General features: G+C 37.2%; 1 protein-coding gene across 2 annotated transcripts in view; it reads right to left on the reverse strand.

Annotated features, from left to right (window-relative positions):
• Window positions 1–27,301, reverse strand: part of BCAR3 (BCAR3 adaptor protein, NSP family member) — a 176,291-nt gene that overhangs the window by 117,945 nt on the left and 31,045 nt on the right. For both annotated transcript variants that reach the window (XM_053694036.1, XM_053694035.1), the window contains exon 2: window positions 14,611–14,939. In XM_053694036.1, coding sequence (XP_053550011.1) covers window positions 14,611–14,930 — 320 coding nt within the window. In that variant the 5' untranslated portion in view covers window positions 14,931–14,939. The remainder of the gene's footprint in view (window positions 1–14,610; window positions 14,940–27,301) is intronic.

The raw sequence follows: 27,301 nt of genomic DNA on the forward strand, positions 1-27,301 counted from the left end.
TACGGCCGATCGCATCATAGGTTTTGTTATATCCATTGGGTGTCAGAATTTACATAAACAGATCAGCTCCTGCTTAGCACAGCTAAAAAAATGTCAAAGCTTTAGAGTACCAGGTAATGGGCGAGATTGCAAATGGAGCGCTAATTAACACTTCCGCTCGAGCATTAATTGCGCTACAAATATTAGGAGTTAAAAGTAAACTTTTCACTCTTGCGCTAACCTGACAAGCGCAAAAAGACAAAGTCAGAATATTGCATGCGTATTACCCCATAGACATCAATGAAGAATACAAAAAAAGATTCCACTTTCACGCAATCCCGATCGCATATTCTCATGTGCGCTAACCTGACATGAAAATATGAATGTTTCACATTCCAATGTTCTGTACATAAAATATCTTCTATTTATTCATAAATACATATTTCTACAAAAAACAGATGGTATTTTGGTACAATATATATATCTATTCTTATATATAGATGATTATATAAAGGTATAGATGTATACAGAATATATATAAATATGACTGATGAAGTGGGCAAAGCTCCCACAAAACGCATAAGTTAACGCGAGAGCGAGTGACGTCACTTCCGGTTTCTCACAGAATCCACTTCCGGTTTTACAAAAACACACGCCAGCGTTTTCCACCCTCTGTTTCGATCACTTTTTTGGTTTTTAGAGTTTTTATCATCTATTTTGCTCCAAGAGGATTATTAATTCAGCTCCGCTACAGATAAGATTTTATCTATTCCTTGTATAATATTTCTTAGATTGTTTGCTATTTTTTATTAATTCTTTTACTTTTCATGTGGTTGTTTATTCCAATTGTTATGGTCTGAGATCTGACTCTTCATACTTTCTACGAGTTAGATCAGTCAGGTATCTCTGACCAATATCAAAACGGTTTCTTTTTTTGGGTTTTAATCGATTCCAATTTTTAAACATGCACCAATTCCGTTTTCACAAATTGATCTCGGTCAGTGAAATATAGAGTTCAACACTCTTCTCTTGCAACAAAATATTTGCAATAACAAATTTTTAGGTGTATTTTTAATCATCATCACCTGTGTGCACCAGGGTTTAAAACCCTTATTCCTTTTCACTCTGTAAGGATTATCTGCTAGACAATTTTATTATCAGATTTTAAACTGACCAACACTCTATTTTGTGTATTCTTTTTTCTGATTCTTTGTAGCGCTTCCTCCTATCCCTTCAATATACAGGGAGTGCAGAATTATTAGGCAAATGAGTATTTTGACCACATCATCCTCTTTATGCATGTTGTCTTACTCCAAGCTGTATAGGCTTGAAAGCCTACTACCAATTAAGCATATTAGGTGATGTGCATCTCTGTAATGAGAAGGGGTGTGGTCTAATGACATCAACACCCTATATCAGGTGTGCATAATTATTAGGCAACTTCCTTTCCTTTGGCAAAATGGGTCAAAAGAAGGACTTGACAGGCTCAGAAAAGTAAAAAATAGTGAGATATCTTGCAGAGGGATGCAGCACTCTTAAAATTGCAAAGGTTCTGAAGCGTGATCATCGAACAATCAAGCGTTTCATTCAAAATAGTCAACAGGGTCGCAAGAAGCGTGTGGAAAAACCAAGGCGCAAAATAACTGCCCATGAACTGAGAAAAGTCAAGCGTGCAGCTGCCAAGATGCCACTTGCCACCAGTTTGGCCATATTTCAGAGCTGCAACATCACTGGAGTGCCCAAAAGCACAAGGTGTGCAATACTCAGAGACATGGCCAAGGTAAGAAAGGCTGAAAGACAATCACCACTGAACAAGACACACAAGCTGAAACGTCAAGACTGGGCCAAGAAATATCTCAAGACTGATTTTTCTAAGGTTTTATGGACTGATGAAATGAGAGTGAGTCTTGATGGGCCAGATGGATGGGCCCGTGGCTGGATTGGTAAAGGGCAGAGAGCTCCAGTCCGACTCAGACGCCAGCAAGGTGGAGGTGGAGTACTGGTTTGGGCTGGTATCATCAAAGATGAGCTTGTGGGGCCTTTTCGGGTTGAGGATGGAGTCAAGCTCAACTCCCAGTCCTACTGCCAGTTTCTGGAAGACACCTTCTTCAAGCAGTGGTACAGGAAGAAGTCTGCATCCTTCAAGAAAAACATGATTTTCATGCAGGACAATGCTCCATCACACGCGTCCAAGTACTCCACAGTGTGGCTGGCAAGAAAGGGTATAAAAGAAGAAAATCTAATGACATGGCCTCCTTGTTCACCTGATCTGAACCCCATTGATAACTTGTGGTCCATCATCAAATGGGAGATTTACAAGGAGGGAAAACAGTACACCTCTCTGAACAGTGTCTGGGAGGCTGTGGTTGCTGTTGCACGCAATGTTGATGGTGAACAGATCAAAACACTGACAGAATCCATGGATGGCAGGCTTTTGAGTGCCCTTGCAAAGAAAGGTGGCTATATTGGTCACTGATTTGTTTTTGTTTTGTTTTTGAATGTCAGAAATGTATATTTGTGAATGTTGAGATGTTATATTGGTTTCACTGGTAAAAATAAATAATTGAAATGGGTATATATTTGTTTTTTGTTAAGTTGCCTAATAATTATGCACAGTAATAGTCACCTGCACACACAGCTATCCCCCTAAAATAGCTAAAACTTAAAACAAACTAAAAACTACTTCCAAAAATATTCAGCTTTGATATTAATTAGTTTTTTGAGTTCATTGAGAACATGGTTGTTGTTCAATAATAAAATTAATCCTCAAAAATACAACTTGCCTAATAATTCTGCACTCCCTGTATATAAAAACTGATTTGCCGTAAGAAACCCTAAGGGGTGAAACACGTGTACAATTATTTGTGATACTAATCCTAAACTTTAAAGTGTATAGCTTATTTTAGGGCTAATGATTTAGTGCTGGATAGGGCTAACTTTTCACTTTCCCTATCTGTATCCCTATTCAATCCTAATCTTTCTTCTTTTTCTATCTTTTATAATACACACACACATATATATATACATATATATACATATATATATATATATATATATATATATATATATATATATATATACACACACATACACAGACACACACTCCTATTTATAAATACATAGAACATAATTTGCTATGTGCAGAACATTAGAATGTGTAATATGCACAGTAGTAGTTAGTTTATAATAATTATTTAATAAAAATGAATATTGCATAAATATGCTTTTAAATGGTTTTATCTACTTAACTGCAAAGGACTCCAATGCACATATATATTTTATTTTGCTAATTTGGGGGAGTTTTTTTTTTTAGTCAACATTTATTGAGAAATTGAGATTGTACAAAGTGATGGTATAACACAGTATGTGACGTCACTTATAGAAGATGTCGTACATAGGACTTGAGTATAAATTCTACAAATTACTGGTTAAGTATAGAACAGTCTAACTAGTTTGAAGGAGCAGGCAATAATTAGTCGCCCATTATGGTAGTATATTTAGGATTCTCTGCGGATATAAAGGTGGAATGAGAATACGAATAAGAGAGAAGGAGACGATAAAGGGGTCAATCAAGGAAAGGAGAGAGGAGGAAGCCCTAGGGAGAGCATGTATTATGTTGAAATTAGTTAAAGGGACAGTATACTATAAAATAGTTCTCCCTTAATGTGTTTCCAATTACTTTTTTTTACCAGCTGCAGAGTATAAAATGTATGAGATTTGCTTTTTAAGGCTTATTTGTGTATATGAATTAGCTGATTTTGTGTTTGGAAGCCACAACCTAATAAAATGGGTTGAGCTTGTAGGTATAATCAGATCTCATTACTGTATCACAGAGTGTACATATACCTGCTTCTTTATCTTATATCTGTCAGTAAACCAATAACCAATACTTGAAGAGAACAATGGATAATTAACATTTGATTACCTTATCTCTTCTATAACCCACTGGGAGTGTATATTCTTCTACTGCTGTGTTAACACAGCTTGGCCTCAAGGCCAAAACCTTTCAGGGTAGGTGGGGATATCACAGGCTAAATAAACTATTTAAAATGCCAATATAAGGGTAATGGAAATACTTGTAAACAATTTAATACACTCCAGCAGGTAAAGTGGATCATTGGGAACAAATAACTAAAAAAAACTGTCCCTTTAAGTCCCCAGCGCAGCTATAATAGGGATGGGCAAATGTTTAGCAAAATTCGAAAAATGAAACTAAATTTCATTTTTCGAAAGTTTGTACATGCTAACATTCTTTTAACGTAACAGTATTTCTAATGCCTTCTTAAAAATGTAATATTCTATTAAATTTTTCTAATAATTCAATTCGCAATATGCAATATTCAAATTTCAAAAATTTGAATCAATATATTTGTAATAGTATTTCTAATGCAATATTCAAATTATGCAATATTCAAAATGGAAACATTAGAATTGATATATTTGTATCTATTATGTATCAATTTACTAAATTCCCTACCACGTGAACTATTGAACTTTTGAATAGTATTTGTTAAATTGAATATTACATTCGAAATTTCGAATGTGGATATTCAATCTAATAATTATGAACACTCAGAAAATGGAAGTAACATTCAATTACAGAATTTTAATGGATTTTCATTCTTAACATTCAATTGTCCAAAACGAATGTCCACAGGACTATTCATTCTACCAAATGAATTACAAATTCAGCCCATTCCTAAGTCATAATAGATCTATCCCAGGGAAAGACCTCCTAATGTCAATGATTCAAATGTTTTGCTACTAAATTCCCAGTAAAATTTCATGTCATGATATAGATTTAATTTGCCTTTTCTAAAATAACCATACTCTTCTCATTAACGGGATACTGAAACCCAGTATTTTTCTTTCCTGATTCAGATAGAGCATGCAATTTTAATCAACTTTCTAATTTACTCCTATTATCTATTTTTCTTTGTTCTCTTGGTATCTTTATTTGAAAAGCAGGAACATAAAGCTTACAAGCCGGCCCATTTTTGATTCAGCACCCTGGATAGCCCTTGCTGATTGGTGGCTGCATTTAGCCATCAATCAGCAAGCGCTACCCAGGTGCTGAACCAAAGATGGGCCGGCTTGTAAGCTTTATGTTCCTGCTTTTCAAATAAAGATACCAAAAGAAGAAAATTTAATAATAGGAGTAAATTAGAAAGTTGCTTAAAATTGCATGCTCTGTCTGAATCATTAAAGAATAAAAAAAATGGGTTCAGTGTCCCTTTAAAAGTATTCTCCATATGTTCCAACAAAGTATGAATTGTAGGAACTATTTGTGATTTCAAAATTTGGCGATTTTATGCATCTTTAGAGCAGAGCTGGACAAACCCAGGATCCAGGGAACCACAGGTCCCTAACTTTTTGAGTTATTCTCTGCATATCTGTATACAAATACCACTGTCTGGCTCCTAAAAATATGTCTGGCTACTAAATATTTTTATTGGCTCATAAATCTTAAACAATTTGTCGACTCCTGTTATAGAGGGACGCTATATTTAAAACTATACTATTATGTATATGAAGGCGCTGTATTTAAGCACGCAAAACACATTTTTGCCCTGTTAGTTTTAATTTAACTCAGAAAATTAAAGGGCCATAAGAGTTAAAAAATGACGATCTATTTTGTTAGAGCATATCATTTTAAGACTATCAACCCTTTTGAAAGGGTTAAAACCACAGTAGAAGTACCACTCGGGACCCACAGGGCACTGGGGGTTGGGTTAACAGTGGTTTCTGCTTAGGACAAGTAGTGTTCTACAGGGGTTAAACACACAGTTAATAGTCTTAAAGGGACATAAAACCTAAACAACTTTCCAATGTTCTTCTATTATCAAATTAGCTTGATTCTCTTAGTATCCTTTGTTGAAGGAGTAGCAATGCACTACTGGGAACTAGCTGAACACATAGGGTGAGCCAGTGATAACAGGCATAGATTTGAAGGCACCAATAAACAGCTAGCTCTCTCTTTAGTGCATTGCTTCTCCTGGACCTTCCTATGCATTTTTTCAACAAAAGATATCAAGAGAACTAAGCAAATTCGAGAACATAAGTAAATTGGAAAGTTGTTTACAAATTTATGCTCCATCTGGACCATGTAATAAAAAATTGGGGTTTCATGTCCCTTTAAAATGACATGTTCTAATAACGAATTAGAGAATGTCCTTTTTCTACTATTATGGTCCTTTAAGGTTTTTACTTATTCTGAGCATTGGAAGTGCTCATCTGTCCCTAAATGACCTCAGCAGAAGAGAATATACACCAAAGCAAAAGGAAGCTATGGTAACAAAATATATGTGACACGCCTTGTTTATGGCAGTAATGCATGTGGATAGATTGGCTTCAAGAAACTTTCCAATTTACTTCTATTATTAATTTTTGCACATTAATTTTTATTTAAACACTTAGAGACACCAGCTCCTACTGAGCATGTGCACAATTTCGCAGGGTATACGTATACTAGTCTGTGATTGGCTGATGGCTGTCCCATGATACAGGGGGCTGGCAATTGGGGGAAAACAATACATTTGTCAGAAAAAAAAAATCTACTGCTTATTTGAAATTCAGAGTAAGTATTATTGCACCATTTAGTGGTCCTTAATAGGGATAGTAAAGTCCAAATTAAAATTTCATGATTCGGATAGATCATGTAATTTTAAACAACTTTCCAATTTGATTTTATCATCAAATTTGCTTTGTTCTCTTGGTATTCTTAGTTGAAAGTTAAACCTAGGTAGGCTCATATGCTAATTTCTAAGCCCTTGAAGGCCACCTCTTATCTGAATGCATTTGAAAATTCTTCACAGCTAGAGTTATTTCATGTGTTTCATATAAATAACATTGTGCTCACGCCCGTGAAGTTATTTAAGAGTCAGCACTAATTGCCTGAAATGCAAGTCTGTGAAAAGATCTGAGATAAGGACGCAGTCAGCAGAAGCTTAGATACAAGGTGATCACAGAGGTAAAACTTATATTAATATAACATTGTTGGTTATGCAAAACTGGGGAATGGTAAATAAAAAGGGATTATCTATCTTTTTAAATAATAACATTTTTGTTGTTACTATCCCTTTAAAGGGACACTGAACCCACATTTTTTCTTTTGTGATTCAGATAGAGCATGCCATTTTAAGTAACTTTCTTATTTACTCCTCTTATCAAATTTTCTTCATTCTCTTTGTATCATTATTTGAAAAGCAAGAATGTAAGTTTAGATGCCGGACCATTTTTGGTTTACAACCTGGGTTGTTCTTGCTCATTGGTGGATAAATTCACCCACCAATAAACAAGTGCTGGCAAGGGCCTGAACCAAAAAAATAGCTTTGATGCCTTCTTCTTCAAATAAAGATAGCAAGAGAATGAAGAAAAATGAATAGGAGTAAATTAGAAAGTTGCTTAAAATTGCATGCTCTATCTGAATCACAAAAGAAAAAAAATGGGTTCAGTGTCCCTTTAAGTCTCCAGAAAAATCTTTTATTTATAAAAGGTGTTTTATACCATGCAGTGCAAAAACAAAATGCTGTAATATGTTATTATTGTACTACTGCTGGCAAGTTCAAGTCAGCTCCAGCAATGCAGTACTGGGAGTTAGCTGAACACGTAGTGAGCCAATGACAAGAGGACTATGTGTGTAGCCACCAATTACCAGCTAGGTCCCAGTAATGCACTACTGCTCCAGAGCTGACTTTAACAATGTGTTTAACGCCATTGCATGGGTTAAACAGATAGGGGTCGATAACAATGCTTTAGAAAAAAAATAAGATGATTTCTCTACAAAATTCACCATTAAAGGGACACTAAATACAAATATTTTCTTACATGATTAAGATAGAGAATACAATTTTAAACAACATTCCAATTTACTTCTATTATTAAATTTGCTTCATTCTTTAGATATCCTTTGTTGAAGAAATAGCAATGCACATGGGTGAGCCAATCACACGAGGTATCTATGTGCAGCCGCCAATCAGCAGCTACTGAGCCTATCTAGATATGCTTTCCAGCAGAAGATATTAAGAGAATGAAGCAAATTAGATAATAGAAGTAAATTAGCTGTTTAAAATTGCATGCTATATCTAAAATCATGAAAGAAAATGTTGGGGTTTCATGTCCCTTTAAAACCTAAGCAGATTTTTAAAGATAAACCATTTGATACTTTTTTCTGAAGTATTGTGATTGACCAAATAGTTATATGCAAACAACAGCGCAATTATTAAACGCTCTACCATATGAGATTATTTTCTTTTTGTACCTGTATGTACCTTTAAAATGACAACAAACTAACACAGCTTAGTTTTGTACTTCCTGTTAATCCTCATTTGCTCATAAAGACAACACCCACAACTCTATTGGTGGAGAGAATCCCTATTCTGAAAGCCTGACCATAAAACCATATTTTATTTACAGAGGGAACAACGGTCATAAAAAAATAATAGTGTTCTTTTAAAAATGAGCCAAAAAAATATAATTTCCTATAAATGTTTTATGATCCATTCACTATGATTTATGAACTCTGTATAACAATACTTTGATGAAAAATGTTTGCAGTGTTGTGTGTTTTTTATTTTATATATACACAGGTATATAGATCAATATATCTCTCTCTATCAGGTAAAATAAAGTTAGCTTCCTAGTATAAAGAATATGCTGCCATCCCAGAATAAATCAGAATAGATTAAATCAAGGCCAGTTGTGGCTGAGAAGGGAGCGTTGCCAAATCTCCCAGAGGTCTCTCTCTTTGTTTAGACTTCGCTGATGTCAGACTTTAAAACACAATGTAACCAGATGCTGAATCCATGAGAACCCATTGTTTGTGCTCAGTTTCCATGCTGCTGATGTAATGCACATTTTACATTCCCTAAAAGTCATTCGAGGTGCCAAAATAAATTCAGATTTTCTTTGGCGCCGAGAACATGTTTAGTGGAAAGCTCAGCTTTATGAAAAAGGATTGTATTGGTTATTCAGCAGCTACAAGGATCCTGCTTAAAGGGATAATAAGCACAAAGTATTTTATTGGTTATTCCGCAGCTACAAGGATGCTGCTTAAAGGGATAACAAATGCAAAAGATTTTATTGGTTATTCCGCAGCTACAAGGATGCTGCTTAAAGGATAACAAATGCAAAAGATTTTATTGGTTATTCAGCAGCTGCAAGGATCCTGCTTAAAGGGACAGTATACACCAAATTTTCATATAACTGCATGTAATAGACACTACTATAAAGAATAAGATGCACAGATACTGATATAAAAATCCAGTATAAAACTGTTTAAAAACTTACTTAGAAGCTTTCAGTTTAGCTCTGTTGAAAAGGCAGTTGGAAAGCCCACTGCAAGTAGGAAATAAGACACTCCCCCCTCCCCCTTCTTTTGCATATGAAAAGACCCTTTACACAAACAGGAGCAAGCTGGAGTAGGTATCCGACGGTATTTTACTAAAACATTGGGGCTTGGTTAGGAGTCTGAAAATCAGAGCAATGTTATTTAAAAATAAGAAACACTATACATTTTTTAAAAAAACAACAATTATGGGCTACATAAATAGATCATCTACAAAACATTTATGCAAAGGAAAAATGAGTGTATAATGTCCCTTTAAAAGGGATAATAACGCAAAGGATTTTATTGGTTATTCAGCAGCTACAAGGATCCTGCTTAAGGGGATAATAAGCGTAAATTATTTTATTGGTTATTCCGCAGCTACAAGGATCCTGCTTAAAGAGATAACAAATGCAAAAGATTTTATTGGTTATTCAGCAGCTAGAAGGATCCTGCTTAAAGGCATAATAATGCAAAAGATTTTATTGGTTATTCAGCAGCTACAAGGATCCTGCTTAAAGGCATAATAATGCAAAGGATTTTATTGGTTATTCAGCAGCTACAAGGATCCTGCTTAAAGGCATAATAAACGCAAAAGATTTTATTTAGTTATTCAGCAGGTAGAAGGATCCTGCTTGAAGGGATAATAATGCAAAATGATTAAAGGAACGTTGCAGTTCAATTTTATTTTATTTTTTTGCATCTAATAATTTATCAAATTAGACAGAGCATGATTTAGACATAATTAAATATGTTTTGCATAAAAAAAAATAGGTTAAACTAAAGGTCTCTGTTTTCATCATAAACAGAAAATGCACAACTATGCAGTACCATTCTGACTGATGGGAAACATTTCCCAGAGATCCATAGGTGGAAAGTGAGATTCCCACAAGCATAAAAAAACTATTAAAGGGACAGTAAAGTCAAAATTAAACTTTCATGATTCAGATATAGCATGCAATATTTAAGGGCCATGATACCCAAATGTCTAAACACTTGAAAGTGCTGCAGTATAGCTGTAAAAAAGCGGACTAGAAATTATCACCTGAACATCGCTTTGTAAAAAAGAAAGATATTTTACCTCAAAATATCCTAAGTATTCACACCCCATTGTAAAGGGATTTAAGCAGCAAATCAGTATGTCTGTCCCGGGACAGGCAAGGGAGCGAGCCTCATGCACACTCATGTTATGTCCCTATTCAGTTTAAGGAAGTTTACTATGAACTCTCACAAGAGTTAAGTGAAATCTCATGAGATCACAGTAAAATACTTCATGACCTCAGAACTGCTGATTCCGATTGGCTGCTGTTCATTTCTTCCCTTTTTTTTTTTAAAGCCTGTAACTGAAAGAAAAATCTTTATACAGCACTGAGCCTAGGAGCTGAGGAGATTGTGAGCTAAAATATCTTCCTTTTTTACATAGAGATGCTCAGGTGATATTTTCCTGTCAGCTTTTTACAGTTATACTGCATCACTTTTAAGTGATTATTATGTCCCTTTAAAACAACTTTCCAATTTAATTCTGTTACCATTTAATTCTGTCACCAGAACTGCTTGTGCAATTATAAATGCTGCTACAGCGGATCATGTCCGCCGGACACTTGATAAATCTGCCCCAGTGTATCATTTCCTCTATCCAAGGGACAGTTTAGTCCAAAATAATCTTTCATGATTCAGATAGGGAATGTCATTTTAAACATTTTTCTAATTTACTTTTATCATCAATTTTGCTTTGTTCTTTTGATATTCTTAGTTGAAAGCTAAACCTAGGTAGGCTCATATGCTAATTTCTTAGCCCTTGAAGGCTGCCTCTTATCTGAATGCATTTTGACATTTTTTTTCACAATTAGGGGGTGTTAGTTCAATTGTGCCATATAACATTGTGCTCACACCCGTGGAGTTACCTAGGAGTCAGCACTGATTGGCTTAAATTAACCGAGATAAGGGAGCAGTATGCAGAGGCTTAGATACAAGGTAATCACAGAGGTAAAAAGTGCATTAATATAACAGTGTTGGTTATGCAAAACTGCGGAATGGGTAATAAAGGGATTATCTATCTTTTACACAAACATTCTGGTGTAGACGGTCAACTTAATAAATGGGACTAAACACATTTACAGGCAGGGAGATTGTGATATTTGTGTCCGTCTGTGACCCTCATGAATGCAATTTGTCCTTGAGAGCGAGTTACACATTATTTCTGAGAATAACTCATCAACTTTGCTGCACGCAATGTAACCGTGAGCTGCTGCACTGACACGCAATGTAACCGTGAGCTGCTGCACTGACACGCAATGTAACCGTGAGCTGCTGCACTGGCAATTTTGAATTTTACTTGAGCTTTTTTTTTTTTTTAAAGGGACATTTCAGCTCAGCAAGTTTGCAATAAACTTGCACTATTGCTGTTATATAACTAAAAAGCAAAAGAAAGAGGGGGCGGCAAGTTAATCTAACATACAAACCAACTTTAAACAAGGCCGGTCCTTGTGAAAATTAACGGATCTATGTCCATATAGTTGCATGATAATAGTACCAAAGTGGGGTCAGTGTTATGCACTGTCCGCGGTGTGTGGGCACTCCCACAGTTCACATGGCAATGGTGGCTGCTCTCCTCCTCTCAGATGATCCTGAACAGAACTATAAAGTGAAGCACAAAACAGAGGGGCAGTCTAAGACTGACGGACAGAGGACTGAGTTTGTGCAGTAATATGCATAGTGCTAGCACCTTATTGTCTTCCTAATGGAGGGTCCCATCGATGTGAGCCCTGCATCCAGTCTGAAATCCAGTTGGTACCACCAGAAGAGGAGAGAGGGTGAACTGATACACCCAGAGATATTATATAACTATGTGTTTAACAGATGCAAAAGGCATTAACCACATAGTTAAAGGGACAGTCTAGTCAAAATTAAACATTCATGATTCAGACAGGGCATGCAATTTTAAACAACTTTCCAATTTACTTTTATAATCAAATTCTCTTGGTATTCTTTGTTGAAAGCTAAAGCCTAGGTATGCTCAAAGAAAGTAAATTAGTTAGAAGTAAATTAAAAAGTTTATTAACATTGTATACTCTGTCTGAAGTTTTAGTGGGTGTTTATGAGCCAGTCCCATAGTTTGAAAGACTACTTAGCTTAATTTTTAAAGAGCTAGTGTATTACATACATTGTTAAAGGGACACTGAACCCAACTTTTTTTCTTTCTGGATTCAGATAGAGCATGCAATTTTAAGCAACTTTCTAATTTACTCCTATTATCAAATTTTCTTTGTTCTCTTGCTATCTTTATTTGAAAAAGAAGGCATCTAAGCTTTTTTTTTTATTTTTTATTCAGAACTCTGGACAGCACTTTTTTATTGGTGGATGAATTTATCCACCAATCAGCAAGGACAACCCAGGTTGTTCACCAAAAATGGGCCGGCATCTAAACTTACATTCTTGCATTTCAAATAAAGATACCAAGAGAATGAAGAAAATTTGATAATAGGAGTAAATTATAAAGTTGCTTAAAATGGCATGCTCTATCTGAATCACGAAAGAAAAAATGTGGGTTCAGTGTCCCTTTAAGCTATTGTGAGTAGCTCTGGAATGTCCCTAAAAGGTTATTTTTAATTCATATGAAAATGTTAAAATCATATCCCATTAAATATGATCTACTAATGTCCTAGCCCCCCCCCCCCAAAAAAAAAGAAGAAAAACAAAGTGCGATTGATTTCTAACCAAATCTGTAACAATCAGTTACTTATCTATATGGAACTGATGTGGTTAAACCTATAAATGACTGCTCCACCTGATAGCATCTGGTATTTTGTTCTTGTGGTCACATACTACATACAAGAGGCTGGGTAATAAATCTGAAAACTAGACAGAACAAGTAGAAACCAAAGCCTTCTGTCTGCTCAGCGTCTCGGAAATAAACTCAAAGGCATTTACTACACTTCTGCTATGAAAAATAATCTGAATTTTGTAACATCTGAATACTGCAGATAGTAGATGATACTTTAAAGGGACAGTGTACACTCATTTTCCTATAACTGCACGTAACAGACACTACTATAAAGAAGAATATGCAGAGATACTGATATAAAAATCCAGTATAAAACCTTTTAAAAACTTCCTTAAAAGTTCAAAGTTTAGCACTGTTGGTTAGGCTGGGACACTCAGTGAAAGGGGCTGGGATATCAGGATTAGCAGACACTCCCCCCTCCCCTCTTCCCTGCAAATGAAAAGACCCCTTACACAACCAGGAGTCTGTAGACATCAGTATATATCTAAAACTTTGAGGCTTGGTTATTAGTCTGAAAATCAGCACAATGCTATTTAAATAAAAAGCAAAACTATTCATTGTTACAAAAACACCCCAGATAGGCTATATAAATGGATCATCTACAAAACATTTATGCAAAGAAAAATCTAGTGTACAATGTCCCTTTAAGGAAAACTAATAGTACATTTTGGAAGTTTTTTCCCCGTCTCCTATGTGAAAAGCACAAGAGGACTTAAGAGAGACTGCACCCTTGGTGGGTACTATCCCTTAAGGAAATCATTGTAGTTCTGTCCACCCCTAGGTGAGCACTTCTCTTTACTAGCGACCAGTGAGCCATAATCCCAAGCACAACAAAGATGAGTAATTTGCCCCAATATCCTGGGCATTACTCTATATATCCAACATCTCAGCCCACAATACAGTGGCAAATGCCTTTTCATACCAACCAGAAAACGGTTACCAAAAAAAATACCAATATGGTGAGTTCCATGAGTCTATTCTGGAAAGAAGACTAAACACAGTTTGCAGTGTGGTTATTATACTCACAGACTGAGCCCCCAAACTAATTTTAGATAAATATAAAACATTAATGATTAATGCAGTTTAAAGAGACTTTTCAATTTACTGTTATTATTAAATATAATTAATTTGTTTGGTTTCCTTTCTTGAAAAAACATAGGCTGAGTGGGCAGCATTTCACTGCTGATGGTGGCTGCACATATGCCTCTTGTCATTGGCTCGCCACTTGTGTTCAGCTAGATCTCAGTAGAGCATTGCTACCCTGGAGTTGACTATACCTATGTGTTTAACTCTTTTGTAGGGATTAAAAGCACAGAACATTTTATTTTGCACCTTTATGTCCCTTAAAGCAGTCCTAGGACAAACCCCTTATGCACTCTGCTATGGCCAGTTAGTGACAAACAAGGGTACAATTCAGGGAGCACCTCAATTTTTATAAAAATAAATCATGAAAAGTACATTACAAACTTTATTTAATCTGCATAGTGAGGAATTTTAAAAAACTTTTTTTTTGCTAGGTTACCTGGAAGTGTGTACACCGGCTCGCCTCTCCTGAAACGGGTATTCCTCTATTATATCCTGCATGAAAGGGGAAGGCAACCTGTGTGATTTAGTATGCGGCAAGGTTCCCATATGGCTGAACATGTCACAAGATCGGATAGGGGTCTTTTCCTTCTTTTTCCGGGGAAGGGTGCCATGGATACACACATCCTGAAACGAATTTGAGCGCCGCTCAGCAAGGGGGGATTTGCTACTCAGAAGATCCATTGAAGACGCCAGTGGGAACTGATGGTTCGTTTGCACATTTCTATGGAAACTGGCAAATTTCCCAGCAGCCATCATTCTTCAGTCCTGGAGAAAAAAAAAAAAAAGAACATAGAAGTTTTGATAATTGTTGTGGCAAAAAAAAAAAAACACACAAAGTTCCTCATTTTCAATAGATCCATACAAATTCCTTGCCAGGTGAGGCAAGGAATAAAATCACATTTATCTTAAACTGTAGCGTCTTGTTTCCTATGCTGAATTCTAGAATAGTTTTTTTTTTCCCTTTACAGAATCTCTGTCCAATTCTTTGAAATTGGATACTTTCCATAGAAGTCACATTAACTCAGCGGAAACTTTTAGAATTGGATCTTTTTACAATTGTAGATAAACGATTTGTCTTTTGTAAAAGATGCCTGTGATCTTTACAAACATTTGGGAAAGTCAGACATTGGGTGTCAGCTTTGCATTTTCATTAAAGCAAATTCTTATTTCATGGTCCATTCATAACCTGTCACTAACAAAAAGGCTGTACGGAATATCAGACAATGTATTACTAGATCCTCTGATACAAGAGGGAGTTACCAAGTGCATGTACCTAGAACAAAAAAGGTTTATATTCTACATAAAAAAATGGTTCTTCTAACTATACAGCTGTCCTGTAAAAGGGTTTAAAAATAACCAATAGAAAATAGTTTTTTTTTTTGTTTTTTTTTAGAGAAAGTAATAGATTACATTTGTCCAACCTAAGATTCAGGGGGCCACAATTTGCCCTCCTCCCTCCCCCAAGTGTATTTTTATCTACTCCTACAAAAAATAAATAAGATAAATAGATCAAAAAACTAATTTTGTAGTGAGACACCAGTGAGCAATGTCAAACTACCCCCTATGTCTCCCCATTTGCCACACACACAGAGCTTTCTTTCATAAAAAAAACAACTTTATTTAAAAATGGAGGCGTTCAACAGAACTAATGAAGATGTATAAAGTTGTCTATCAGCAATATTCTTTGTAAAGAAAAGCATCTGAAATATAAGACATGGTACCCAGCTTTTTTTTCTGTCAAAAATTGAACTTTTTTTTTTAAAACAGTATGTTCCTGTGCTGAATAAACTACATTTTTTTTTTTTATGTGGGAGCTGTCCCTATCAGACAATGAGTCCCGGGGTTAGATACACAAAATCATTCACTTGAACTTTTATTTTAACAACTTTTACTTAAAGGAGCAGTAAAATAAAAATTAAACTTCATGATTCAGATAGAACATGTAATTTTAAATAACTTTGCAATGTACTTCTATTACCCCATTTGTTTGTTCTCTTGGTATCATTTGCTGAAGTATAAACCTAGGTAGATGGATAGGAATTTAGGAGGACGCACGTTTCTTTAGCATTCTATGACAGCCAAATCTGTAACTATGTATAACATTACTGCAATACCTAGGGTTTTATAGCAGTGTTTGCAACTACTGAATGTAAAGACACGTGCACGCTTTCAACCTCACCTAGGATTACTCTTTAACAAAGGATGCTAAGAGAACTAAGCATAATTGCTAAATCAAATTAAATTGGAAAGTTAAGACCTTAGAAGTGTGTGAGTCTTTAGCATCCTATGACAAAGGTATGGATAAGATTGTTAAAAGCAATTCTGGTCAGACTGTTGCCATTTAGTGCTTCAGCTGCTACCTAGGTATGCTCTCCAACAAAAAATGCAAGAAGAACTAAGTACATTTCATAATAGAAGGGATTTTGAAAGGGCTTTTAAATTGTATTCTCTATCTGAATCATGAATGGGGAAAAAATGGGGTTCAGTTCCCTTTAAAGACACATTCAACTCAAAATAAATTTCCCCTTAAAATATTTAAATTACAGAGTAAATACACTTGATGGAATTTCATTATTTTACCCTTTATATTAGGTTCTTTTCATGTACCCCAGAAAGGCAGCAAGCACCCTACTGAATAGTGAAATGTAACCCTGTAACAAGCTACATACACAGTGACTCATCAACCCTGGGGCTTCTTTATATCTGGTCCAATACAAGAAATGTATTTTGCAATATAATTGTACAGCGTCCTAGTGAGCATTCACTGTTATGTGCTCAGAACGTGCTGTGCCATGTCAGCGCACTTGCCCTTTTATTGATGGATGACAATTGTGTACAGAAAGCACAAGCATAAAATGTACTTGCAAACAAAATGTTAACAACCAATTGTTTGCCGTTTCCATGGGTACATTTGTGTAAAGAGTGGAATTAAAGGGACATTGTACACTAGATTTTCATTTGCATAAATGTTTTGTAGATGATCCATTTATATAGTCCACCTGGGAGTGTTTTTATACCAATGTATAGTTTTGCTTATTTTTAAATAACACTGTGCAGATTTTCAGACTCCTGACCAAGCCCCACAGTGTCAGATGTATACCCAAGTCTACAGACTCCTGCTGACTCCTGTTTATGTTATCTGTCTTTTCATATGCAGGGAATTGTCCCAGTCAACCTCGTCAACAGTGCTAAACCTAGAGCTTCCAAGTAAGTTTTTAAATGGTTTTATACTGGATTATTAGATCAGTATCTGTGCATATTCTTCTTTATAGTAGTGTCTATTACATGCAGTTATATGAAACATTGGAGTATACTGTCCCTTTAAAGGGAAAAGTTGCTAGTCTGCTCAATGTTAAAAAGGGACAATAAACACTTTGAGATTGTAATATAAAATATTTTATTATACACAGTTAAAAAAACTTTGAAATATACTTTTGGTGTTCATTTTGCCCCCCATTTTCCTGTAATTTAAAGGACCATTAAATGCAGTATAATTGCATAATTTAAGTGCATAATAAGACAATCCAACAGCGCTTACCCTGAATTTCAAATAAGCAGTAGATTTTTTCTAACAAATGTATTTTTCACCCCATTTATCAGCCCCCTTCTATCATGTGACAGACATCAGCCAATCACAGACTAGTAGAAATTGTGCACATGCTCAGTAGAAGTAAAAGTGATTAAAACTGCTTGCTCCTACACAATCTTAAAAAGTTACATTTTGACATCAGTGTCTCTTTAAGTCTGAAAATTGTGGATTTTCCAATCCTTAAAATTGAAAGGGCACATAACAGAATTCACAAGCCTTAGTGCGCCAAACATCTACCACTAATGGGCAGTTTGTTAAAGGGACAGTCTACACTAAAATTTTTATTGTTTAAAAAGATAGATAACGCCTTTACCACCCATTCCCCAGCTTTGCACAACCAACATTGTTATATCAGCCTCCTATCACATGCTTGTTTCTCCTGTTAAGTGTAGTCAGTCCACGGGTCATCCATTACTTATGGGATTATATCTCCTCCCTAACAGGAAATGCAAGAGGATCACCCAAGCAGAGCTGCTATATAGCTCCTCCCCTCTACGTCATACCCAGTCATTCTCTTGCACCTAACTAATAGATAGGACGTGTGAGAGGACTGTGGTGTGTTAAACTTAGTTTTTATTTCTTCAATCAAAAGTTTGTTATTTTAAACGGCACCGGAGTGTGTTGTTTTTTCTCAGGCAGCATTAGAAGAAGAATCTACCTGAGTTTGTCTATGATCTTAGCGGTCGTAACTAAGATCCACTTGCTGTTCTCGGCCATTCTGAGGAGTGAGGTAACTTCAGAACAGGGGATAGCAGGCAGGGCCCACCTGGAAGGAGGTATGTGCAGTAAATTATTTTCTGAGGAATGGAATTGACTGAGAAAATACTGCTAATACCGATGTAATGTAAGTGCAGCCTTAAATGCAGTAGTAGCGACTGGTATCAGGCTGATATGTATGTATGTATACTCTGAGGTATTTCTGGGGAATGGAATTTCACTAAGAAAATACTGTCTATATTAAAGTAATATTTGAGCCTGCACTGCAGTGAAAGCGACTAGCAGCAGGCTTATTAATAACACTTCATAACTTTCATTTTTAAAACGTTTACTGGCATGTTAATCGTTTTTTCTGAGGTACTTGGTGATAAAACTTTATGGGCATGATTTTTTCCACATGGCTGTCGTTTGTTTCTGAATAAAAACAGTTTACTGAGCTTCCCCACTGTTGTAATATGAGTGGGAGGGACCTATTTTAGCGCTTTATTGCGCAGTAAAAATTTAGTCACAGTCTTCCTATTTCTTCCTCCATGATCCAGGACGTCTCTACAGAGCCCAGGGGTCTCCAAAACTAGTTTTGAGGGAGGTAATCACTCACAGCAGACCTGTGACAGTGTGTTTTGACTGTGATAAAAACGTTATTTATTAAATTGTTATCCGTTTTTGGGCATTAAGGGGTTAATCATCCATTTGCTGGTGGGTGCAATCCTTTGCTAACTTAATACATTTACTGTGAAAAATTGGTTGCTATAACTATTTTGGTTCATTGTTATTTCAACTGTGACAGCTTTTTGTGCTTCTTAAAGGCACAGTAGCGTTTTTTATATTGCGTGTAAATTTATTTAGAAAAGTATTTCCAAGCTTGCTAGTCTCATTGCTAGTCTGTTTAAACATGTCTGACACAGATGAATCTCTTTGTTCACTATGTTTAAAGGCCAATGTGGAGCCCAATAGAAATTTGTGTACTAATTGCATTGATGTTACTTTAAATAAAAGTCAATCTTTACATGTAAAGAAATTATCACCAGACAACGAGGGGGAAGTTATGCCGACTAACTCTCCTCACGTGTCAGTACCTTCGCCTCCCGCTCAGGAGGTGCGTGATATTGTGGCGCCAAGTACATCAGGGCGGCCCATACAAATCACTTTGCAAGACATGGCTAATGTTATGACTGAAGTACTATCTAAATTGCCAGAATTTAGGGGTAAACGCGATCACTCTGGGGTAAGAACAGAGTGCGCTGATAATAATAGAGCCATGTCTGATACTGCGTCACAATTTGCAGAACATGAGGACGGAGAGCTTCATTCTGTGGGTGACGGTTCTGATCCAAGTAAACTGGACTCAGACATTTCAAATTTTAAATTTAAGCTTGAGAACCTCCGTGCATTACTAGGGGAGGTTTTGGCGGCTCTGAATGATTGTAACACGGTTGCAATTCCAGAGAAAGTATGTAGGCTGGATAAATATTTTGCGGTACCGGCGTGTACTGACGTTTTTCCTATACCTAAAAGGCTTACAGAGATTGTTAACAAGGAGTGGGATAGACCCGGTGTGCCTTTTTCACCCCCTCCTATATTTAGAAAGATGTTTCCAATAGACGCCACCACACGGAACTTATGGCAGACGGTCCCTAAGGTGGAGGGAGCAGTTTCTACTCTGGCTAAGCGCACCACTATCCCGGTGGAGGATAGCTGTGCTTTTTCAGATCCAATGGATAAAAAGTTAGAGGGTTACCTTAAGAAAATGTTTGTTCAGCAAGGTTTTATATTACAACCCCTTGCCTGTATTGTGCCTGTCACGGCTGCGGCGGCATTCTGGTTTGAGTCTCTGGAAGAGACCCTTAGCACAGCTCCATTGGATGAGATTATAAACAAGCTTAAAGTCCTTAAGCTAGCTAATTCATTTATTTCTGATGCCGTAGTACACTTAACCAAACTTACGGCTAAGAACTCCGGATTCGCCATTCAAGCGCGTAGAGCGCTGTGGCTTAAATCCTGGTCAGCTGATGTGACTTCTAAATCTAAATTGCTTAATATTCCTTTCAAAGGGCAGACATTATTCGGGCCCGGTTTGAAAGAAATTATCGCTGACATTACTGGAGGTAAGGGCCATGCCCTGCCTCAAGACAGGGCCAAACCAAGGGCTAAACAGTCTAATTTTCGTGCCTTTCGTAACTTCAAGGCAGGAGCAGCATCAACTTCCTCCGCTCCAAGACAGGAAGGAACTGTTGCTCGCTACAGACAGGGCTGGAAACCTAACCAGTCCTGGAACAAGGGCAAGCAGGCCAGAAAACCTGCTGCTGCCCCTAAGACAGCATGAAGTGAGGGCCCCCGATCCGGAAACGGATCTAGTGGGGGGCAGACTTTCTCTCTTCGCCCAGGCTTGGGCAAGAGATGTCCAGGATCCCTGGGCGTTGGAGATCATATCTCAGGGATATCTTCTGGACTTCAAAGCTTCTCCTCCACAAGGGAGATTTCATCTTTCAAGGTTATCAGCAAACCAGATAAAGAAAGAGGCGTTTCTACGCTGTGTACAAGACCTCTTACTAATGGGAGTGATCCACCCAGTTCCGCGGTCGGAACACGGACAAGGGTTTTATTCAAATCTGTTTGTGGTTCCCAAAAAAGAGGGAACCTTCAGACCAATCTTGGACTTAAAGATCCTAAACAAATTCCTAAGAGTTCCATCGTTCAAAATGGAAACTATTCGAACTATCCTACCCATGATCCAAGAGGGTCAGTACATGACCACAGTGGATTTAAAGGATGCCTACCTTCACATACCGATTCACAAGGATCATTACCGGTATCTAAGGTTTGCCTTCCTAAACAGGCATTACCAGTTTGTAGCTCTTCCCTTCGGGTTAGCTACGGCTCCAAGAATCTTTACAAAGGTTCTGGGCTCTCTTCTGGCGGTACTAAGAACCGCGAAGCATAGCGGTAGCTCCGTACCTAGACGACATTCTGATACAAGCGTCAAGTTTCCAAACTGCCAAGTCTCATACAGAGTTAGTTCTGGCATTTCTAAGGTCGCATGGGTGGAAGGTGAACGTAGAAAAGAGTTCTCTATTGCCACTCACAAGAGTTCCCTTCTTAGGGACTCTTATAGATTCTGTAGAAATGAAAATTTACCTGACGGAGGACAGGTTATCAAAACTTCTAAATGCTTGCCGTGTCCTTCATTCCATTCAACACCCGTCAGTGGCTCAGTGCATGGAGGTAATCGGCTTAATGGTAGCGGCAATGGACATAGTACCTTTTGCGCGCCTGCATCTCAGACCGCTGCAATTGTGCATGCTAAGTCAGTGGAATGGGGATTACTCAGATTTGTCCCCTCTGCTAAATCTGGATCAAGAGACCAGAGATTCTCTTCTATGGTGGCTTTCTCGGCCACATCTGTCCAAGGGGATGCCCTTCCGCAGGCCAGATTGGACGATTGTAACAATAGACGCCAGCCTTCTAGGTTGGGGCGCAGTCTGGAATTCCCTGAAGGCTCAGGGATCATGGACCCAGGAGGAGAGACTCCTTCCAATAAACATTCTGGAATTAAGAGCAGTTCTCAATGCTCTTCTGGCTTGGCCTCAGATAGCAACTCTGAGGTTCATCAGGTTTCAGTCGGACAACACCACGACTGTGGCTTACATCAACCATCAGGGAGGAACAAGGAGTTCCCTATCGATGATGGAAGTCTCAAAGATAATTCGTTGGGCAGAGTCTCACTCTTGCCACCTGTCAGCGATCCACATCCCAGGCGTGGAAAACTGGGAGGCAGATTTTCTAAGTCGCCAGACTTTTCATCCGGGAGAGTGGGAACTTCATCTGGAGGTGTTTGCCCAACTGCTTCATCATTGGGGCACACCAGATCTGGATCTCATGGCGTCTCGCCAGAACGCCAAGCTTCCTTGTTACGGATCCAGGTCCAGGGACCCGGGAGCGGTACTGATAGATGCTCTGACAGCTCCTTGGGTCTTCAACATGGCTTATGTGTTTCCACCCTTCCCGATGCTTCCTCGATTGATTGCCAGGATCAAACAGGAGAGAGCATCAATGATTCTAATAGCGCCTGCGTGGCCACGCAGGACCTGGTATGCAGATCTAGTGGACATGTCGTCCTGTCCACCATGGTCTCTGCCTCTGAGACAGGACCTTGTGATTCAGGGTCCTTTCAAACATCCAAATCTAATTTCTCTGAGGCTGACTGCATGGAGATTGAACGCTTGATTCTATCAAAGCGGGGATTCTCTGAGTCAGTGATTGATACCTTAATACAGGCTAGGAAACCTGTTACCAGTAAAATTTACCATAAAATATGGTGTAAATACTTATATTGGTGCAATTCCAAGAGTTACTCATGGAGTAAGGTTAGGATTCCTAGGATATTGTCTTTTCTACAAGAAGGTTTAGAAAAGGGTTTATCTGCTAGTTCGTTAAAGGGACAGATCTCAGCTCTGTCTATCCTTTTACACAAACGTCTGGCAGACGTTCCAGACGTTCGGGCTTTTTGTCAGGCTTTGGCTAGGATTAAGCCTGTGTTTAAGACTGTTGCTCCGCCGTGGAGCTTAAACTTAGTTCTTAACGTTCTGCAAGGTGTTCCGTTTGAACCCCTTCATTCCACTGATATCAAGCTGTTATCTTGGAAAGTTATGTTTTTAATGGCTATTTCCTCGGCTCGAAGAGTCTCTGAGTTATCGGCCTTACATTGTGATTCTCCTTATCTGATTTTTCATTCAGATAAGGTAGTTCTGCGTACTAAACCTGGGTTCTTACCTAAGGTAGTCACTAACAAGAATATCAATCAAGAGATTGTTGTTCCATCATTGTGCCCTAACCCTTCTTCAAAGAAGGAACGACTTCTGCACAATCTGGACGTCGTCCGTGCCCTGAAATTTTATTTGCAGGCAACTAAAGATTTTCGCCAAACTTCTTCCCTGTTTGTCGTTTATTCTGGACAGAGGAGAGGTCAAAAAGCTTCGGCTACCTCTCTCTCTTTTTGGCTTTGTAGCATAATACGTTTAGCCTATGAGACTGCTGGACAGCAACCTCCTGAAAGGATTACGGCTCATTCTACTAGAGCTGTGGCTTCCACTTGGGCCTTTAAGAATGAGGCTTCTGTTGAACAGATTTGCAAGGCTGCAACTTGGTCTTCACTTCACACTTTTTCAAAATTTTACAAATTTGACACTTTTGCTTCTTCGGAGGCTGTTTTTGGGAGAAAGGTTCTACAGGCAGTGGTTCCTTCCGTGTAAAGATCCTGCCTGTCCCTCCCGCCATCCGTGTACTTTTAGCTTTGGTATTGGTATCCCATAAGTAATGGATGACCCGTGGACTGACTACACTTAACAGGAGAAAATATAATTTATGCTTACCTGATAAATTCATTTCTCCTGTAGTGTAGTCAGTCCACGGCCCGCCCTGTTTTTACGGCAGGTCTAAATTTTAAATTAAACTCCAGTCACCACTGCACCCTATAGTTTTCTCCTTTCTTGTTTGGTTTCGGTCGAATGACTGGGTATGACGTAGAGGGGAGGAGCTATATAGCAGCTCTGCTTGGGTGATCCTCTTGCATTTCCTGTTAGGGAGGAGATATAATCCCATAAGTAATGGATGACCCGTGGACTGACTACACTACAGGAGAAATGAATTTATCAGGTAAGCATAAATTATATTTTTATTAGCTTTTCCCAGCAGGAGACTGCTAGTTCATGTGAGACTTAGATAACATTTTGTTCACGCCCGAGAAGTTAGTTAAGATTTAGCACAACACAGCACTAAATGCAACTCAATAGATAAATAAATAGCAGTGTGATCAGGGGGCTATCAGAAGATGCTTAGATACAATGTAATCACAGAGGTAAAAAGTGTATTAATATAACATTGTTAGTTATGCAGAACTGGGGAATGGGTAATAAAGGGATTATCTATCTTTTAAAACAATATAAATTATATTGTAGACTGTCCCTTTAACCAATAATTTCTTCTAAAAGCCAAACAATGCAGATTTTGTTAACGCAATGACAGTGGTAACCCAGCCTTCTCCAGATTGGCTCCTCAAAATAAAGAAATTGGTGGCTGAATCTTGATCACTAAAAAATGTTTTGTCTCAAACAAGGTGTTAATCCATTCTAATAATGTTCAGACTCTGCTGATATGTTAATGTACTTGAAGACTACAGAAAATGTTGTCATTATAATTTATTTACTGTCCCTTGAAATAGAAAGAATAACTTATTTCTTTACTAACCCTCTGCATATTATTTTATTGTTATAGGAGCACTGGAAAATTCTAGCGCTTGTGAATACTATTCTACAATAACAAATTACAATAAATAATACAAAACATAGGCACCAAAATACAGGTTTTACCATTATTTCAAGTTGCAAAGCTATAACAAAACCTGTACTGCGGGGATAAAACTCCCAAACATCATCATCTTGAGTGTAAGATGTAAGGTCCTGCACTCAGTTGCTGTGTAGCTTGTAGCAGGGTCACAAGATTACACAATAAATAAATAAATGCTAGATATAATGATGTATTCAAAGCAAATATATTGTTTTAAATATTATATCATTTATTTAAATATTGAAGAAAAAATGTAAAGTTATAGGGTTTTGTGTCCTTTTTATGAGGCACTAAAGTCAAAATAAAAGAAATGTTTATGATTCAGATCATATTTATATGCAGTTTCAGAGGTACAATCTCCTACTGAGCATGTGCAAGAGCCTACAGTGTATACAAGTCTGTGATTCGCTTATGAATGTCACATGATATAGGGGCAGGGAAATTAAATGGCATTTTGAAATTTGACAGAAAATAAATAAAACCTACTGCTCATTTAAAATTCTGAATAAGCTTTATTGCATTGTCTTTATTATGCATGTGTTGATTAACCAATTCTACTGTATTTAATTTTGCTTTAAGTATGTGGTAATTACAAAAAAATGTAGTAAAATAAGTAATGTTCACCGTGATGCCTTTTTGCCAGGTTTATAAGTACTTTTGGGGAAATTCATATTGGATATAAAGTACCTTTAAAAGGGACAGTCTACACTAAAATTGTTATTGTTTAAAAAGATAGATAACACTTTTACTACCCATTCCCCAGCTTTACACAACCTACATTGTTATATTAATATACTTTATAACATTTATACCTCTAAATGTCTGCCTGTTTCTAAGCCACTACAGACAGCCTCTTATCACATGCTTTTTTTTATTTGCTTTTCACAAATGGAGGCTGCTAGTTCACATGTGCCATACAGATAATATTGTGCTCACAATCCTGGGTTGTGGATGACACTGCAATAATTGGCTAAAATGCAAGTCAATAGATAAGTCATGTGATCAAGGGGCTGTCAGAAGAGGCTTAAATACCAGGGGGTCGATCCGATAAAAATCGTCGCCCGCAAAAGCCGGCGACGCCAATATTTACGCTGGTTTGGTATCACATATACGGCGTAACCTAGAAGTTACGCCCCTTATATTTCTGCCGTCGCCCGTCGTTTTTTGGGCCATAGGCAGGTATACCAAACCAGCGCAGTTTGGTATCCAATATGCAGCGTAAGGACTTACGTGGCGAAAATGGAGAAATCTTACTCCATTTTCACCTCGCCACAAAAAGCAGCCGTAAGAAGCCTTACGCTGACTATTGGAGCCCCGTAACTCCCTAAACTAACTAGAAAAGAAACCTAACACCTAACGTATGCGCAATGTCTTTCTACCTGTCAACCGCGATCTGCTAAATAAAACCTAACACCTAACGCATGCGCAATGTCTAGCTACCCGTCAACCGCGATCCCCCCCCCCCGAAATCCCTAATAAAGTTATTAACCCCTAAACCGCCGCTCCCGGACCCCGCCGCCATCTACATAAACTAACCCCCTACTGTGAGCCCCTAAAACCGCCGCAATCTACCTTATCTATCGCCTAATGTGAACCCCTAAAACCGCCGCCATCTACCTTATCTATCCCCTAATCTGACCCCTTACACCGCCGCCACCTATATAAAAATTATTAACCACTAATCTAATCCCCCTATACCGCCGCCAGCTATATTAATATTATTAACCCCTAATGTAAGCCCCTTACACCGCCGCCATCTATATTAAAATTATTAACCCCTAATTTAATCTACCTACCCCGCCGCCAGCTATATTATATATATTAACCCTAAGTATATTATAGTTAATATAGTTATTACATTATATATATTAACTATATTAACCCTAATTATATTATGGTTAATATAGTTAATATAGTTACTATAGTATTTATATTAACTATATTAACTCTATCTAACCCTAACACCCCTAACTAAATTTATATTAAATTAATCCAATTCATATTATAAACTAAAATATTCCTATTTAAATCTAAATACTTACCTATAAAATAAACCCTAAGATCGCTACAATATAATTAATAAATTACATTGTAGCTATGTTAGGGTTAATATTTATTTTACAGGTAAATTGTTAATTATTTTAACTAGGTCTAATAGCTATTAAATAGTTATTACCTATTTAATATCTACCTAGTTAAAATAATTACCAATTTACCTGTAAAATAAATCCTAACCTAAGTTACAAATACACCTACACTATTAATAAATTAAATAAACTACAAATATCTATCTAAAAATACAATTAAATAAACTAAACTAAATTACAAAAAAAAAAAAACACTAAATTACAAAAAATAAAAAAAAGATTACAAGATGTTTAAGCTAATTACACCTATTCTAAGCCCCCTAATAAAATAATAAAGCCCCCCAAAATAAAATAAAATTCCCTGCCCTATTCTAAATTAAAAAAAGTTCAAA

The sequence above is a fragment of the Bombina bombina genome, chromosome 10 (assembly GCF_027579735.1).
Source record: "Bombina bombina isolate aBomBom1 chromosome 10, aBomBom1.pri, whole genome shotgun sequence".
Classification (NCBI taxonomy): domain Eukaryota; kingdom Metazoa; phylum Chordata; class Amphibia; order Anura; family Bombinatoridae; genus Bombina; species Bombina bombina.